Raw genomic sequence first — 16,051 nt, 5'->3', positions numbered from 1 at the left:
ATCACGCCACTGCACTCCAGCCTGGGCAACAGAGCAAGACTCCATCTCAAAAAAACAAAACAAAACAAAACAAAAAAACGCAATGCGAACCAATAGCTACTCATCCATCAGTGCAGTGCAACAACTCACAGCTTCCAATGCATTTTTGTTTTTACTGTGCTTTTCCACATGATACACTGCAAAGTTTACTTTATCATTTACAATTTAGCTGCTTCACTGAGATATACCAGGAAAAGCAGGTGCATGCTAAACAGCTGATGGTTTTGAGGTATGTTTTCCTAAGTGAAGGGAGAATTCCTACGGGAGGCTCTTCACAGCCACCAAGTTCTAGAAATATTAAGAAAGCTAGTCTGTCATATGCAATTCTGTTGTTCTCTAACAGAGAGGACTCTCCTGCTTTCACTTCCTATAGAAGTACTTTTTCATTCACTTTGTTCTCTTACTGCCTCTTTCATTCATCCTACACATTTAAATACTACTTTTAAATATATGTAGTATATGGGCCAGACACAGTGGTTCATGCCTATAATCCCAACACTTTGGGAGGATCACAAGCCCAGGAGTTCGAGACCATCCTGGGCAACACAGTGAGACCCACATCTCTACAAAAAATAAAAAATAAAAAATTAGCAAAGTGTGGTGGTGTGTACCTGTTGTCCCAGCTACTCAGGAGGCTGAAGCAGGAGCTGAGGCAGGAGAATCGTTTGAGCTCAGGAGATCAAGACTGCAGTGAGCTATGATGACACCACTGCACTCCAGACTGAGCAACAGAGTGAGACCCTGTCTCAAAAAAAAACAAAGAAGTATACAAACATAGAGCTTTATGGCAAATTACTCTCATTTAATGTATTTGTGATGAATGTGGCTGATTGTAATTCAAGGGTCATTCTAACTTCCATCCACTATGAATTCTTCCACTGCAGAATCTGGGACAATACAAATACTAGTTCTCAAACTCCCTTTCAGCTAGGGTTCTGGGTTCTGTATATTCGCATGACAGGTATAAGCAGGAAGTGAGGCTAAGGCTACTCCTCTGCTGTTTCTGCTAGCATGCATGATTGTGGAGGTATTTAATTTTTATAAGAAAGTATTAGCAAAGAACCCAGCATACAATGATGAGCTTCGTAAGTATCAACAGGCATCCGTTTTGTGGTTACAAATTACAGCAGGTTCACGTTGGTTTGCAGAGCATGCAAAGGTAGAAGCTTCCTGATTATTACAGCTTCCTACTCAATGTAGTCTGGGGTTAGGTGCTATAGTGGAAGCTTCCCAAGTTGAGAGATGGCTTCTTGATCACAGAAGAGGCCACAGCTCCCTTGGTGAACTATTTTGCAGTGGAACCTTGTCAACAATATTATAAGCCATTTAATACCTAGTAATAAATACCTTTCTGCTTAAATTCACTAGAATGATTATGAGCAATTTGAATTTCTATATAAAAATGCAGTATAAAATTTTAGAAAACGGTAGATTATAACTCAATATTTTTACATTTCATATATATCCTAATGAAGGTTTAATAATCAATTAAAAATCCAGGGATCAAAATTAAAAGAATATATAAAATGAGTTGCAGCAAACTTAACTAAGGCAACTATAGGGCTCTCTATTACAAACGTAATGGTTTTATTGAATTGATGAAAACATTATGATTACAGGTTTACCTTTTGGAATGTTAAAAATGCAAATACAAGCCTTCTAAAACAGAACAAGAATGACATACTTAAATGTAAAGATACATTGTTTTAATATTTGAGAATCTTCCCAAGTATATGACTTGAAAACAAAAATAAATCACATCATAAATATTAATATGCTTATGTCATTTACTACTATTATTACTACTAATATGCTTATGTCAATTACTATTTCCAAGGTGTAGATTTGCCAAAAAATAGGCTAAGCAAGGGTGATCTTTCACAAAAAGGAAGCTAGGATGAAATTAGGTAAAGCAGGGTAAGTTCCCAACAGAGACAAACAGAGCAGTGCCTATACCTTGGACTTAAAACATAGGCTTCTGATAGGCATAGTTAAGAGAATCTGTACCATGCTCTCCTAAATCTTAACAATAAAATAGAATAGAATTTTTTAATAGCTAAGGAATGAATTTTGGTGTCCTGATGATTATATTTATTAAAATATGATCAGAACAAGATTTAGAGAAATATAAACACCCAGGTACAATGTGGCACCTTCTACCTTGTTAACAAGTCCTGTCTGTGCTAACCCTGACTTAGGGCTGATTTGAGTAGAATGTTTTAAAAGTCAAACATACGTAGCATAAACAAGTCTAGAGATCGAATGTACAACATGAGAATTACAATTAATACAACTGAACTGTATTTGGGATTCCTGCTAAATGAGTGGATGTCAGCTGCTTTTGCCACAAAAACAAAAAAATGGTTAACAATATAAGATGATGGATATGTTAATTAGTTTCATTATAGTAATCATTTTACTATAGGTAACCCATAACATCAAATTGTATACTTTAAATATACATAATATAATTTATTTTTATAAGTAAAATAAGATAAAACATCATAGAATTTCAGAGCTGGAGGGAATGTTGGAGCTCTTTGATCTATCTTAGTCATTTTCACCCATATTGTTAACAGATTATCAGAGGTTCAAAGATGTTAAATGGTAGCCTAATGTGTCACTGTGTAGCCATACTAAAGCTAGGACTAGAACACAGGCCTCCAGATAACTAGTTCTAATTTGTTTTTTGGAGACAGGGTCTCTCTGTCACCCAAGCTGGAGTGCAGAGGTGTCATCACAGCTCACTGTAGCCTCAATCTCCTGGACTCAAGGATCCTCCCACCTCAGCGTCCCAAGCAGCTGAGACTACAGGTGTATTCCACCATCCCCCTAATATTTTTAAAACTTTTTTTGTAGAGGTGGGGTCTCGCTATGTTGCCTAGACTGGTCTTGAACTCCTGGGGTTGAGAGATCCTCGTGCCTCGGTCTCCCAAAGTGCTGGGATTACAGGCATAAATGCTAATTTTTTCTTATTATACCACACGCATGCACAAGCACTCACACGCACCCCCTCCACACACACACCCAATATACATACATGTGGGGGCTCTTAAGCTACATTACCTGCGTTCAAGTCATAGCTCTGGCAAGTTACTTATCTTCTATTTCCTCATCTAATATGCAGGTATATTCATTTTTATCTCTTGAGGATGCTGTGAAGATTAAGTCCATAACCAGGACAAAGCCTGGCTCCGTAATATTAATCTGCTTTTTATTAGTTAACAGCTGATCCTTTAACTCAACCTGAATTTCTTAATCTAAGAGTAAAAAGCATGACTTGGTATCTAGTTGGGTCTCCTTCCCTGGAACACTTGTTAATGGTACTCTACATCTGCTAGGGGTTACCTTGGTAGTAGTAGATTCTATTCTTGCAAACTAATAACATCAAAGGTATTAAGTTCCCTAACTAGAATCACTAGCTCTCTAAACACTAAAAATTACACTTCTGGCTTTTCCTTTCATAAGCATAAAAAAACCATTTATTAGTATGGAACAATGAGGTTTTATCTGATCAGTAGGGATTAACTGTCCCTTCCCCTCATGATCAATAACTATAAAAACTGTGTACTATTTGAATAAATTTACATTGTCTTATTTCCATGGCAATCACCATGAAGAGGATGATATACCTTTGCTTTAAAGCAGAGTATCTTTGTTTTAAAGGAATCATATTCCCTTTTCAACTAGGAATCCAAACTAAAACAAGTAACATTAAAAAAGAAAAAACAGAATTAAAAGAGTAAAGTAAGAAATTTCAACAACAAATGCTTAATGATTTCTCACTCTGAACAAGGCCTCCTCTGTTAATTGCTTAAGTGTTTAGTTAATTTTGTAGGTTGTCCACTGATAAGAGTAAAAACTGCCTATGATGAAAAAGCTGCTATACAGAACATAGCTTAGGGATTTGGGCATTCATTCATTCATTCATTCATTCATTCATTCATTTGAGACAGGGTATTGCTCTGTCACCCAGGCTGGAGTGCAGTGGTGTAATCATGGCTCACTGCAGTCCTGAATTCCTAGATTCAATGGATCCTCCCACCTCAACCTCCCACAAGGAGGACTACACGCACACACATCACCACTCGGCTAATTTTTATATTTTTTTTATAGAGACGGAGTCTCGCTATCTTGCCCAGGCTCATCCTGATCTCCTGGTCTCGAGCAATCCCCCCACCTCGGCTTCCCAAAAGTGCTGAAATTACAGGTGTGAGCTACCATGTCCATTGGGCATAAAAATACAAATTTAAAACTGTATGTTACAGCACAATAAATAGAAAAGACACTAGACTAGCAGGCAGGAAATCCATTTGCTCATCCTGACTCTGGCACAAAGTAACAGTATGACCTAGGACAGGTCATTCAGCTTTCAGTTTAACTCAATCTCAACTACAGTAAAATAAGGCAATAGGGTTAAATAGTCTTTTTGCCAGTGTTAGCTCTAAGCAGGTATACTTCTGTGGGATGCCATCTCAGAAGAGAAATTTTCAGGCCGGCACAGTGGCTCATGCCTGTAATGCCAATATCTTGGGAAGCCAAGGTGGGCGGATCACTTGAGGCCAGGGGCTCAAGACCAGCCTGGGAAACATAGGGAGACCCTGTCTCTACAAAAAAGTTAGCTGGGCATGGTGGCATGTACCTGTAGTGCCACGTACTCAGGAAGCCAAGGAGGTAGGATCGCTTGAACTGGAAACTTTGAGGCTGCTGTGACCTATGATCATGCCACTGTACTCCAGAGCCTGGGTGACATATCACATTCTTTACCTTTATAAACCAGGTGGAAAAATAAGGGTCACCAAAACTGACATATCATGGAATGTGGAAATCTAACTGATCGGTAAGTGTTAGAATAAAGAGAACTGACTGGCCAGGGTACATGACCCAACATATCAGTTTCCGGCAAAAGCAAAGTCTTTACAACAGTATCTGACAGAGAAAAAAAGAAAAAAGAAAAAGAAGAGAGAAGAGAAGAGAAGAGAGAAGAAAAGGCTTGCCACTTCTCCATATTAACTTCTTTAAAAGTCACAATTGCTTTTTGTACTGTGAATGCCATTCTTCTCCACCCTTCTTCCCTCATTCCTTCTCTGAGTGAATGTCCAAATCCACAGTGTCACACCAAAATCTACTATATATTCCACAAAAATAGGAAGTTCTAGTGATACCTTCACAAAGACTCCTCTAATTTCTCTAAACACTCTCTCTCTTCAGAACTTCAACAGCATTTATATGTATTCATATGTCCCTTATCTCATTCTCTGCTACATTACACTCATTTCTTAAGTAACATCTTCCATAATAGATGATGCGTCTCATCTAATTTAGCTTTGAATCCCCCCACAAAATGTAATATAGTGCCTTATACAAAAATACATGTTTAATAACCAGTGGAAAAAATAGCCATAAACTCCAACTCAAGAAATTTTAAACTCAGCCTGGCACAGTGACTCTCGGTGTTTTGGGAGGCCAAGGGTTGGGGGTATCACCTGAGAGCCCTGGAGTTTGAGACAGGCAGGGCAACATGGGGAGACCCCATACCTACAAAAAAATTAAAAAATAAAAAAAATAGCTGGGTGGGGTGGCACCTGTGGTCCCATCTACTCTGGAGGCTGAGGTGGGAGGATTGCTTGAACCCAGGAGTTCAAGGCTGCATCAAGCTATGATCATACCACTGCATTCCAGCCTGGGCAACTCCTAAGTTCTTAAACTACAAAAAGCCCACAGCTATTGTTAAAAACACTTTAACTTTTTTTGGTGGGGGGGCTTGGGGGAAGACGGGGGTGCTTTTTCCCAGTCCCTACAGGCCAAAGAAGCTCACAGCTGCAACTTTAGAGCTTCAGAAAGTCATTGTGAACTATAATTCTATGTGCAAAATAAAACCAAAAGATGAAGTAGTGATAATTATCTCTAGGAATATATTTCATTCAGATGAAACAGTTTGTCTAGAAAACAGGATGGATAATCTTCTCCCGTTAGATAGTTTGAAAATTACAAGAGTGATTAAAACTACCAATAGTTTCAACAAATGTCTATAGTCAAATCATGTATTATCAAAACTACCATCTAATTCTAGTGCCACGACAAGATTTGGCATTCTGCTAATGTGATCAGAAGAGAAGTTTCACTTAATCTCTCAGTTATGCAAATTAATGAGTGTGTTTTTATTTTCTAATCTATAAAATTAAGGTCATTGCATATCTTATCACATATTTATACAGAATGTTTAAAGATTTTTATATAGTAAGTTGTTCAGACAGCTAAAACAAAGTTCCTTAAGTAATACCTTTACTGTTTAATTTCTAATCAAACTTGCAGCTTCAAAACAAAATTTTAAACTCTATTCACAAACTCATAGATAGGCTACATAACTGTTTATACTATTCAGAAAAATCTTGTGTAAGACAGAATTATATGCTGCTACTATGTTATATATTTATATACATTATCTCTTTAACTAAACTCCAATTATTCCCAGTTTAAAATGTTTATTTTACAGCTCAAAATCATGTACAAAGATATTAATTTTTCCTAAGTTAGTTAAAGGGAACATTTTACTAAATTCTCAAAGGAATTATAATGATAATTTTAAAAACAATATCCCAGGATACCAAGATCACTGAAATGGGGAAAAAAAAAAACAATGCCTTATTTTCATTGCATTTAGTGTCTACAGATTTTCATTAAGTGGTACTTTTAGAAAAGTTTTATCTAGCAAGGGTAGTGTAATATTTCACAAAGGATAAACTTCTTAATTTGAGGACTCCCAGAAGAGACTGTCAGTGTAAGTGGTCTGATTTGGTTTTTTAATAGGTGAAATCTGATCTCTCTTGTGGCCAGTTCAAGTTTGTCAAGGAGCCTACTTAGACTTATTTGTTGATACTGGATATGGCTGGATTACACCAAATTAAAACAAGAATAATTTTTATAAATTATACATTCAACTGGGATACACAGGTTCTGAAGGTGATAGAGACAGAATACATTTTCACAGATCTCAATTATATTTAAGCTTTCCCTTACAACTAAAATTCTTGTTATAAAAAATACAGTTTCACTCACAGCACCTAAAACAGTCCTTAGGCAACACTTCTACTATTAAATTTCTAATCCAACTTGTGATTTACAAACAAAATTTTAAACTCCATTTAGAATCTAAAAACATCAGTACATGAAAAATCAACAGAAGTTTTCAATATATTTCATTAAAAATATTTCACAACTAATTTAATAAATATGTTTCTTTTTTTTTTATTGAGACGGAATCTCGCTCTGTCGCCCAGGCTGGAGTGCAGTGGCACAATCTCAGCTCACTGCAAGCTCCGCCTCCCAGGTTCACGCCATTCTCCTGCCTCAGCCTCCAAAATGTTCCTTTCTAAAAATACAAACTCAGAAAGTATTTACATGAAGCATTCAAGTATTTCACAAATAAATGCTTACCTATTCTACATTCGATACGAGAATTTTAATCTCTATTCTAAAGTACATTTTTAATAAATATGCATATTTGCAAAGTATCCTATCTCTTGCTCTTGATTTATTCAGCCATTATCAGTGTGTAATACTTAGCTTTGCTTTATAGACTTCTAAATCAGGGGAAAAAATCATATAAAGGAAAGGACTACAGAACAAGCTCTTGGACTGCAACGGTCCTATCTTATTCACATTTGTACCCGTGGTTGTTTAGAAGAATACTGGAACATCAATCACTCCAAAAAAAAGTAGCTGAATTTAATTGATTATTTATTCATTAGTAAAGGCAAAAACCACAATTTTCTTATAACTTTAAATACTTCTGATAGGAAACAGAAGGAAAAATAAATATGTCCCAAATATTGTTACTGAAATTAGACATTTAAAAAATAATCCCTATAACTAAAGTTTTCCTTGAAGAATTTAATAGTTTCCTGGACAAAAGGACAATTTTGTTCTACCTGTCCCTTGATACAATGAAAGTTAACTTTTCCTAATTATCCTAAGCAAGACTAGTCTAGGGATTCACCCAAATGCAATGTGATAAATTAACACAATGCTTCCAGACTGAGCTGCAGAGCTGAACATCGGCTTGAACATGAAAACAGCAGAAGATGCCATACACACGGGTTTTATCCAAAGTAATGAATGTAGTGTTTAACTGGAACTTAGTAAGACTCTATGAGTTCCTAGTCACCCATCTGAAGTCAAAGCTACAATCATAATACCGCAAACCTCTGAAGAAAAGTGTAATAGAAGTAAAAGAAGATCTATGAAGGGAATTCACAGATATACTTACAGATCCTCGGAGAAATAAAATTGGAAGCCCAATTCCACATTTTTCCCCTAAGATGTCCACAGCAGACAAAAGCTTAAATGCTTGTGGACCAAAGTCCCAGGATGTATCCTCTGAGTCATCCATGGAATAGCAATGATCCAATCTAAATAAAAATAATAACATTTGAAGAAAGCTTAGCAAAGGCATGTATCTTTAGAAATCAAAAGATTTAGCATAACAATTAGCCAAGTAAAAAATATCTCAACTGTGCCAACTGCTTCAGAAGCTATGAATAAAGTTCATTATACCCGAGTATGTAAAGTAGCTAAAATATGAAAATAAACTATTGTAGCATAACAGATATGGTATGCTGATGGTTCTCAATCCTAGTGCCCTAGAAGCAAGTTTCATGGGAGGCACCTCAGACCACAGAAAGGAATAATGTTAATAATAGGACGAGCAAGCAAAGTTGCTGTATTTATAGCTAGAACAGCTCCACTTACTTGACCAATTATATAAATATTGGACTTTAGTGTTAAAGGTATGTTGCAAAAAAAAAAAAAAAAAGCCTTTCAGCTTAGAAAAAACACATCTCAGTTGCTGCCTCTTTCTTCTGCCACTCCTGGTCCTGTTTAGGGGCTCACTCATTCGGGGCAGACCTGGTACCTCTTTTGTGAAGCAGCAGCTGAGGAGACTGCCACACTCACCAGGGTCCACAAAAAGCCCAAGGAAAGTCAAGACTGAGAACAAGGATAATGTTCATTTGAAGGTTCATCTTAAACTGTGGTGCAGTTTAAGATGAAGACCCACGCACCACACCACTTAGTAAACCAATGAAAGCCTACTGTAAGGGACACAGTTTGTCAATGAGGCAGATCAGGTTTCAATTTGACAGGCAGCCAATCAATGAACCAGACACATCTGCACATTTGGAAGTGAGGCTTAAGACAAAACTGATGTGTTCCAGCAGCAGACATGGAGATGTCTACTAAAAGGGGGACCTGCTATTTTACTGCAGAACTCTGCTCTTCCAGACCAAGAAGACAGTCTCAATTAGAAAGCTACAATTTGGCCAGGCACGGTGTCTCACACCTGTAATCCCAGCACTTTGGGAGGCTGAGGCGGGTGGATCACTTGAAGTCAGGCATCCAAGACCAGCCTGGCCAACATGGTGAAAACCCATCTCTACTAAAAATACAAAAATTAGCCGGGCATGGTGGCATGCACCTGTAATCCCAGCTACTCAGAAGGCTGAGGCAGGAGAATGGCTTGAATCTGAGAGGCGGAGGTTGCAGTGAGCCAAGATTGGGCCACCACTACACTCCAGCCTGGGTGACAAGAGCAAAACTCTGTCTCAAAAAAAAAAAAAAAAGAAAGTTGCAATTTGGTTCCATCACATCCTGACTACATAGTTTTCTCTATTCTTTCACCTTCCCCTTCCTCGCTCTTTTATTGCACATAAAGTAACTGGTGTATGTCCACAAGCATATTGCTTTTCTTTTCTTTCTTTTTTTAACTAAATGGCCAATAGTATGTTTAGATTGACTTTGATGGAGATGGGGTGGGGAAAAGAAGCATTGGTTCTGTGAAAAGGCTCCCTTTGTCCCCTAGTGGCCTGCTCATTCAGCTGTTATCTTTATACTCCAGGATGTTATTTTGCTGTCACGGTTTTAGCAAAAAACAATATAAAAATCCTTGCATACCTTGTTCAATTAGAGAATTTTAATGTTTTTCATTTATCACTGTAAAACCAAGGACAATTTTACAACTGTTTTTATGTAGCTGTTACGCTGTTACTTGTGAGGCATTCTGTCTTTAAGTAGAAATAAATTACTCTAGTAATAATAACTCCAAGATAGTCTTCCCTTAGTCAAGTGTCTTGTTTAAATAAACTTCTTCTTTAAAATGAAAAAAAAAAAAAAACCCAAATCCTATGCTATAAATTGTTAAACGCTAATGACTGTAAAATATGACACAAAGATTATAAACCTCTCATTTAAGTAGATTTAGAAGTTAAATTCCTAAGTCACCCTTTGGGTAGATCTGAAATTATCATAAATTCAAATGAGAATTATTTAAGTAGGTTGAGAACAAAAGGACTTATTAAAGAAAATCTACTATAGAGTTCAACTACCTAATTCAATTGCTTTCCTTAGAGTAAGTATCTTTGAAATAGCAATAAGAATGCATTCAATATTCCAGATATAATAATGTTTGGGGAAAAAAAACTATGCTTAGGTTTATTCTCCTAATCTCTTTAGTGAGATGCTTAGCTGATTAATTTTCTTTTCTATTATGAGTATTTCAAGCTAACAAACTCCCACAAAGTACTATTCAATGTTGCCTCTTCCCAGTTTTTTTGTTGTTGTTGTTAAAATTTTGTAGAGATGGAGTCTCGTTATGTTGCCCAGACTGGTCTTGAACTCCTGGCCTCAACTGATCCTCTCTCCTCAGTCTCCCAAAGAGCTAGAATGACAGGTGTGAGCCACTGGGCCCTCTTACTAGTTGTTTTGTTTCTTTTTTTTTTTTTGAGACAAGAGTGTCGCTCTGTCGCCAGGCTGGAGTGCAGTGGCCCAATCTCGGCTCACGGCAACCTCCGCCTGCCAGGTTCAAGCGATTCTCCTGCCTCAGCCTCCAAAGTAGCTGGTACTACAGGCGCGTGCCACTACGCCCAGCTAATTTTTGTATTTTTAGTAGAGACAGGGTTTCACCACGTTGGCCAGGATGGTTTCAATCTCTTGACCTCGTGATCCCCCAGCCTTGGCCTCCCAAAGTGCTGGGATTACAGGCGTGAGCCAACGCACCCAGCCTCTTACCAGTTTTAATGTATATCATTGTAACTATCCCTAAGTTCTAAAAATGTTAATGCATATTAATGTAGTTATCCGTAGGTTTAAAATTTTTTTTAATTTCCAGTTTGATTTTTTCTTTGAATATGGATTATTTAAGTGTTATTTTTAATTTCCAAATGCATGAGGATTTTGTTGTCTATCCGCTTATTTACTTCTAACTCAAGTGCATTATGGTCAGAAAATGTGGTGAGAAAACTTCCAAATTCATTGAAGAATTTTGAGACAAGCTAGTCTAGTACAGGGTCAGAAAACACTTTCTATAAAGGACCAGATAGTAAGTATTTCAGGCTTTATAGGCCATGATAGGCTTTGTAGCCAACTACTTAACTCAGGCAGCCCTACATAACACATAAACAAAAGGCATGGCTGTGTTCTGAGAAAACTTTATTTACAAAAACATTAGTCAAGCGTGATGGCTCATGCCTATAATCCCAGCACTTTAGGAGGCTGAAGTAGGAGGACTGATTGAGGCAAGGAGTTTGAAAACCAGCCTGGGCAACATACTGAGACTGTCTCTACCAAAAAAAAATTTTTTTTAATTAACTGGGCCTGGTAGTGCGTGCCTGTAGCTACTTGGGAAGCTGAGGCGAGAGAATTGCTCGAGCCCAGGAATTTGAGGTTACAGTGAGCTATGATCATACCACTGCTCTCCAGCCTGTGTGACAGCCTGTAGTGACCCTATGTCAAAAAAATAAAAAAAATAAACAGCATGCAGATTTGGCCTACAGGCCACAGTTTGCCAACCCATGCTCTAAAACATAGTTTTTTTGGTTTTGTTTTTTAGTTTTTTTGTTTGTTCGGTTGGTTGGTTTTTTTTGAGACAGAGTCTTGCTCTGTTGCCCAGGCTGGAGTGCAGTGGCACGATCTCGGCTCACTGCAAGCTCCGCCTCCTGGGTTCACACCATTCTCCTGCCTCAGCCTCCCGAGTAGCTGGGACTACAGGCACCCACCACCACATCTGGCTAATTTTTTGTATTTTTAGTAGAGACAGGGTTTCATCATGTTAGCCAGGATGGTCTCGATCTCCTGACCTCGGGATCCACCCCCTCGGCCTCCCAAAGTGCTGGGATTACAGGCATGAGCCACTGCACCCGGCCCAATACATAGTTTTTAGAAATATTCCATGTATGTTTGAGGAGTGAAGTCTTTCAGTGCTTCTCAATCAGTGTGCTACAAACAAGTGAGTTCTAAGAGTGCTGAAAGGTTAATCACTCCAGATCTTAGGGTTTTGGACAGAAACTGAACTCTGACAATTAGCCCAGTGTGTTATATACACATATCATTTGCTATGTGGGTCATGAAGTAAAATTACTTGAGATACACTGCTATAGTTGCTTGGTCTAGGGCTCCATATACTATGTATCTGATGAATCAGTATACTATGTATACTGATAAATAGTAATAAGCAAACTTATTACTATGTTGACCAAATTTTCTACAGTGTACTAATTTTTGGATTGTTTACCCTACCAATAACTTAAAATTATATCAAATTCTCCCTCTTTGATGGTGGATTTGTTGATTTCTCCACCTCTTCTGTCAGCTTTGTGCTTTATGTATTTGCTGGATTTTTAAGTTTTTTTTTTTAAATAGAGATGGGGTCTTGCTATGTTGCCCAGGCTGTTCTCAAAGTCTTGGGTTCAAGCAATTCTCTTGCCTCGGCCTTCCAAAGGGCTGGGACTACAGGTGTGAGCCACCATGCCCAGACTAGTTTTTATTATTATTATTATTTTTTTTATGTGAGACAGAGTCTTACTCTGATGCCCAGCCTGGAGTGTAGTGGTGCCATCACAGCTCACTGCAACTGCAGTCTCAACCTTCCAGGCTCAAGCGATCTTTCCACCTCAGCCTCCAGAGTAGCTGGGACTAGAGGCACACGATGCTATGCCTAGCTAATTTTTTGTATTTATTTTTTATTTTTGTAGAGACACAGTCTCGGTTTTTTGCCCAGACTGGTCTTAAAAATCCTGGTCTCAAGTGATCCTCCCACCTCAGCCTCCCAAAGTGCTAATACTACAAGTGTGAGCCACCGCACCAGGCAAGTTACTGTTTGTTGGTTGTGTTTTTTTTGGTCTTGTTTTTTTTTAAAGGTGCATAAAACAATTCTGTCTTCTTAGTGAAGGAACTATTTGTCATTACACAGAGAACAACTCCATCCCTAATAATGCTGCTTTTGTCTTACAGTAACGCAGCTATTGAACTTAGGTATGTAGCTAACCCACCAGGTAAATAATTTGTTTTTATTTTATTTTTTCAATTAACATAGGCAAATTGGTTGTATGTATGTGTAAAGTTCTACACATTTTAAGATATCCATAGATTCATCTAACTCCCATCACAATCAGGGCACGATAAATCTATCACTCCAAAATACTGCCTTGTACTATCCTTTGGAATCATACCTTCTCCCTCCCCCAATCTCTAATAACCACTGATCTTTTCTTCATCCCTCTAGTATAGTTTTATGTTTCAAAGACTATTATATAAATGGAATCATGCTATAGAATTGGTATTATTTTGCCTTCTAAATGTTTGGTAGAATTTGTCATTGAAATTCTTTGGGCTAGGGAATTGTATTTTCAGAGATTTTTAACATAGAATTCAATCCCTCTAATGGTTGTAACACTATGCAGATTATCTAATTCACTGTAAATTTAATTAGCTTGAGATTATCAAGAAATTGATCCATTTCATCTAAATTATTAAAGTTATGTTCTGAGTTGTTCATAGTGTTCCCTTATCATCCCTAGTAATACCTGGGAGGTCTGTAGTGAAATTCCCTCTTTCATTCCTGGTATTGGTCTTCATGTCTTTTCTCTTTCCATCAGTCTTGTTAGAAGTTTATATCAATTTTGTTGATCTTTACACAGAATGAGCTTTTGAGTTGATTTTCTCTATTGTTTTCCCATTTTCTATTCACTGACAATGAATGTTGCATGCTGCTTTGTTTTTAAATTTTTTTGACATAGGGTCTCACTCTGTCACCCAGGCTGGACAGCAGTGGTATGACCACAGCTTTTCTATTCATTGACTTATGTTCTTTGTTATTTCCTTCTGTTTACTTCATTTTGATTTATTTTGCTCTTATTTGCTTGTTGCTTAAGATGTAAGCTTAGGTACTGATTTGAGACCTTTCTTCTTTTATAACATAGGTATTTAATGCTATAAATTTCCTTCTCAGTATTGCATTAGCTGCATCTCACACATTTTGTATTTTCATTTCATTCAGTTCAAAACATTTTCTGATTTGCCTTGAGACTTCCTCTTTGACTCATGGATTTATTTATAAGTGTGTTATTTAATATCTAAGGTTTAGAGACTTTTCTGTTATCTTTCTGTTATTGTTTTCTAGTTTAATTCCATTCTAGTCAAAAAATATACAAATACAAGATTCTTAAATTTGTTAAGTTTTGTTTTATGACTCTGAATATGATCCATGTTCATGAATACTGCATCTGCACTTGAAAAGAATGTGTACTCTACTGTTGTTGGGTAGAATGTTCTAAAAAAGTCAATGAGATCCAGCATGTTGATAGTCCTGTTCATTTCTTCTGTCTTCTTACTGATTTTTTGGTCTGTCAGTTTTATTGATTATTGAGAGATGCTGGAAGTCACCAAAAGTAACTGTAGGTTTCTCTATTTCTCCTTTCAGTTCTGTCAGTCTTTTTGTTAAGTAGATATATATATATATTTAGGATGATGTCTTCTTGGTTGTGATGATTAATATTATGCATCAACTTGGCTAGCCTATGATGCTCAGTTGCTTGGTCAAACACTAATCTAGATGTTGCTGTAAAATATTTTGTAGATGTGATTAACATTTATAATCAGTTGACTTTAAGTAAAGGAGATTACTGTCAATAATGTGGGTGGGCCTCATCCACTCAGTGGCAGGACTAAAGGGCAAAAACTAGTTTTGCTAGAGAAGAAATTCTGCCTCAAGACTGCAACATCACCTCTTGCCTGAGTTTCCAGCCTATTGACCTGCTCTACAAATTTCAGACTTGCCAACCCTCACAATTTCGTGAGCTAATTCTTCAAAATCAGTCGCCTCATCCCTCTCTCCCCATATTTGTTCTTCCTTTCCCTCACCATATATATATATAACATATATATATAACATATATAACATATATAACATATATGTATAACTTATATATATAACATATATAATATATATGTTATATATATGGATATATATGTATATATATGTATGTGTGTATATATATCCATATATATATCCATATATATATCCATATATATATATCCATATATATACATATCCATATATATATCCATATATATATCCATATAGATATCCATATATATCCATATAGATATCCATATATATATATCCATATATATAGATATCCATATATATATCCATATATATAGATATCCATATATATATATATCTATATATCTATATATATATATCTATATATAGATATATATCCATAATATCAATGGTCCTGTTTCTCTGGTGAACCCTGACTGATACATTGGTGAAATGATTCTTTTACATCATATAATATCCTTCTTTATCCTGATAATATTCTTTGCTCCAAAGTCTCCATTGTCTGATATTAAAGTAACAACTCCAACTTCCTTTTGATTAATGTTTTCATGGAATGTAATGTTTCATTCTTTTTTAAACCTACCTATATAATTACAGTGGATTTCTTGTGGACAACGTACAGAACAGGGTCATGTTTTTAAACCAATTCTTACAATTTACGCCTTTAAATAATATTTTAGATCATTTACATTTAATATAACTATTGATATGTTTAGATTTAGGGCTACCATTTTATTGCTTTATCTATTTTTTAAGCAACATACTTTAATATTGTTTGCTTTCTCTTATATCTAAACACATTCATTGTTTTGTCTAAAAAACTGAAATACTTAT

General features: G+C 36.5%; 1 protein-coding gene across 4 annotated transcripts in view; it reads right to left on the bottom strand.

Annotated features, from left to right (window-relative positions):
- Positions 1–16,051, bottom strand: part of WRN (WRN RecQ like helicase) — a 140,591-nt gene that overhangs the window by 32,958 nt on the left and 91,582 nt on the right. For all 4 annotated transcript variants that reach the window (XR_008667714.2, XM_031013995.3, XM_055348365.2 and 1 more), the window contains one exon: positions 8,309–8,450. Coding sequence is in view for 3 of the 4 variants with exons in the window: in XM_031013995.3 (XP_030869855.3) it covers positions 8,309–8,450 (142 nt within the window). In the remaining variant the exon portion in view is untranslated. The remainder of the gene's footprint in view (positions 1–8,308; positions 8,451–16,051) is intronic.

The sequence above is a fragment of the Gorilla gorilla genome, chromosome 7, assembly GCF_029281585.2.
Source record: "Gorilla gorilla gorilla isolate KB3781 chromosome 7, NHGRI_mGorGor1-v2.1_pri, whole genome shotgun sequence".
In the NCBI taxonomy this organism is placed as follows: domain Eukaryota; kingdom Metazoa; phylum Chordata; class Mammalia; order Primates; family Hominidae; genus Gorilla; species Gorilla gorilla.
The sequence above is the reverse complement of the archived record's forward strand: the minus strand, read 5'-3'. Positions and strand labels throughout refer to the sequence as shown.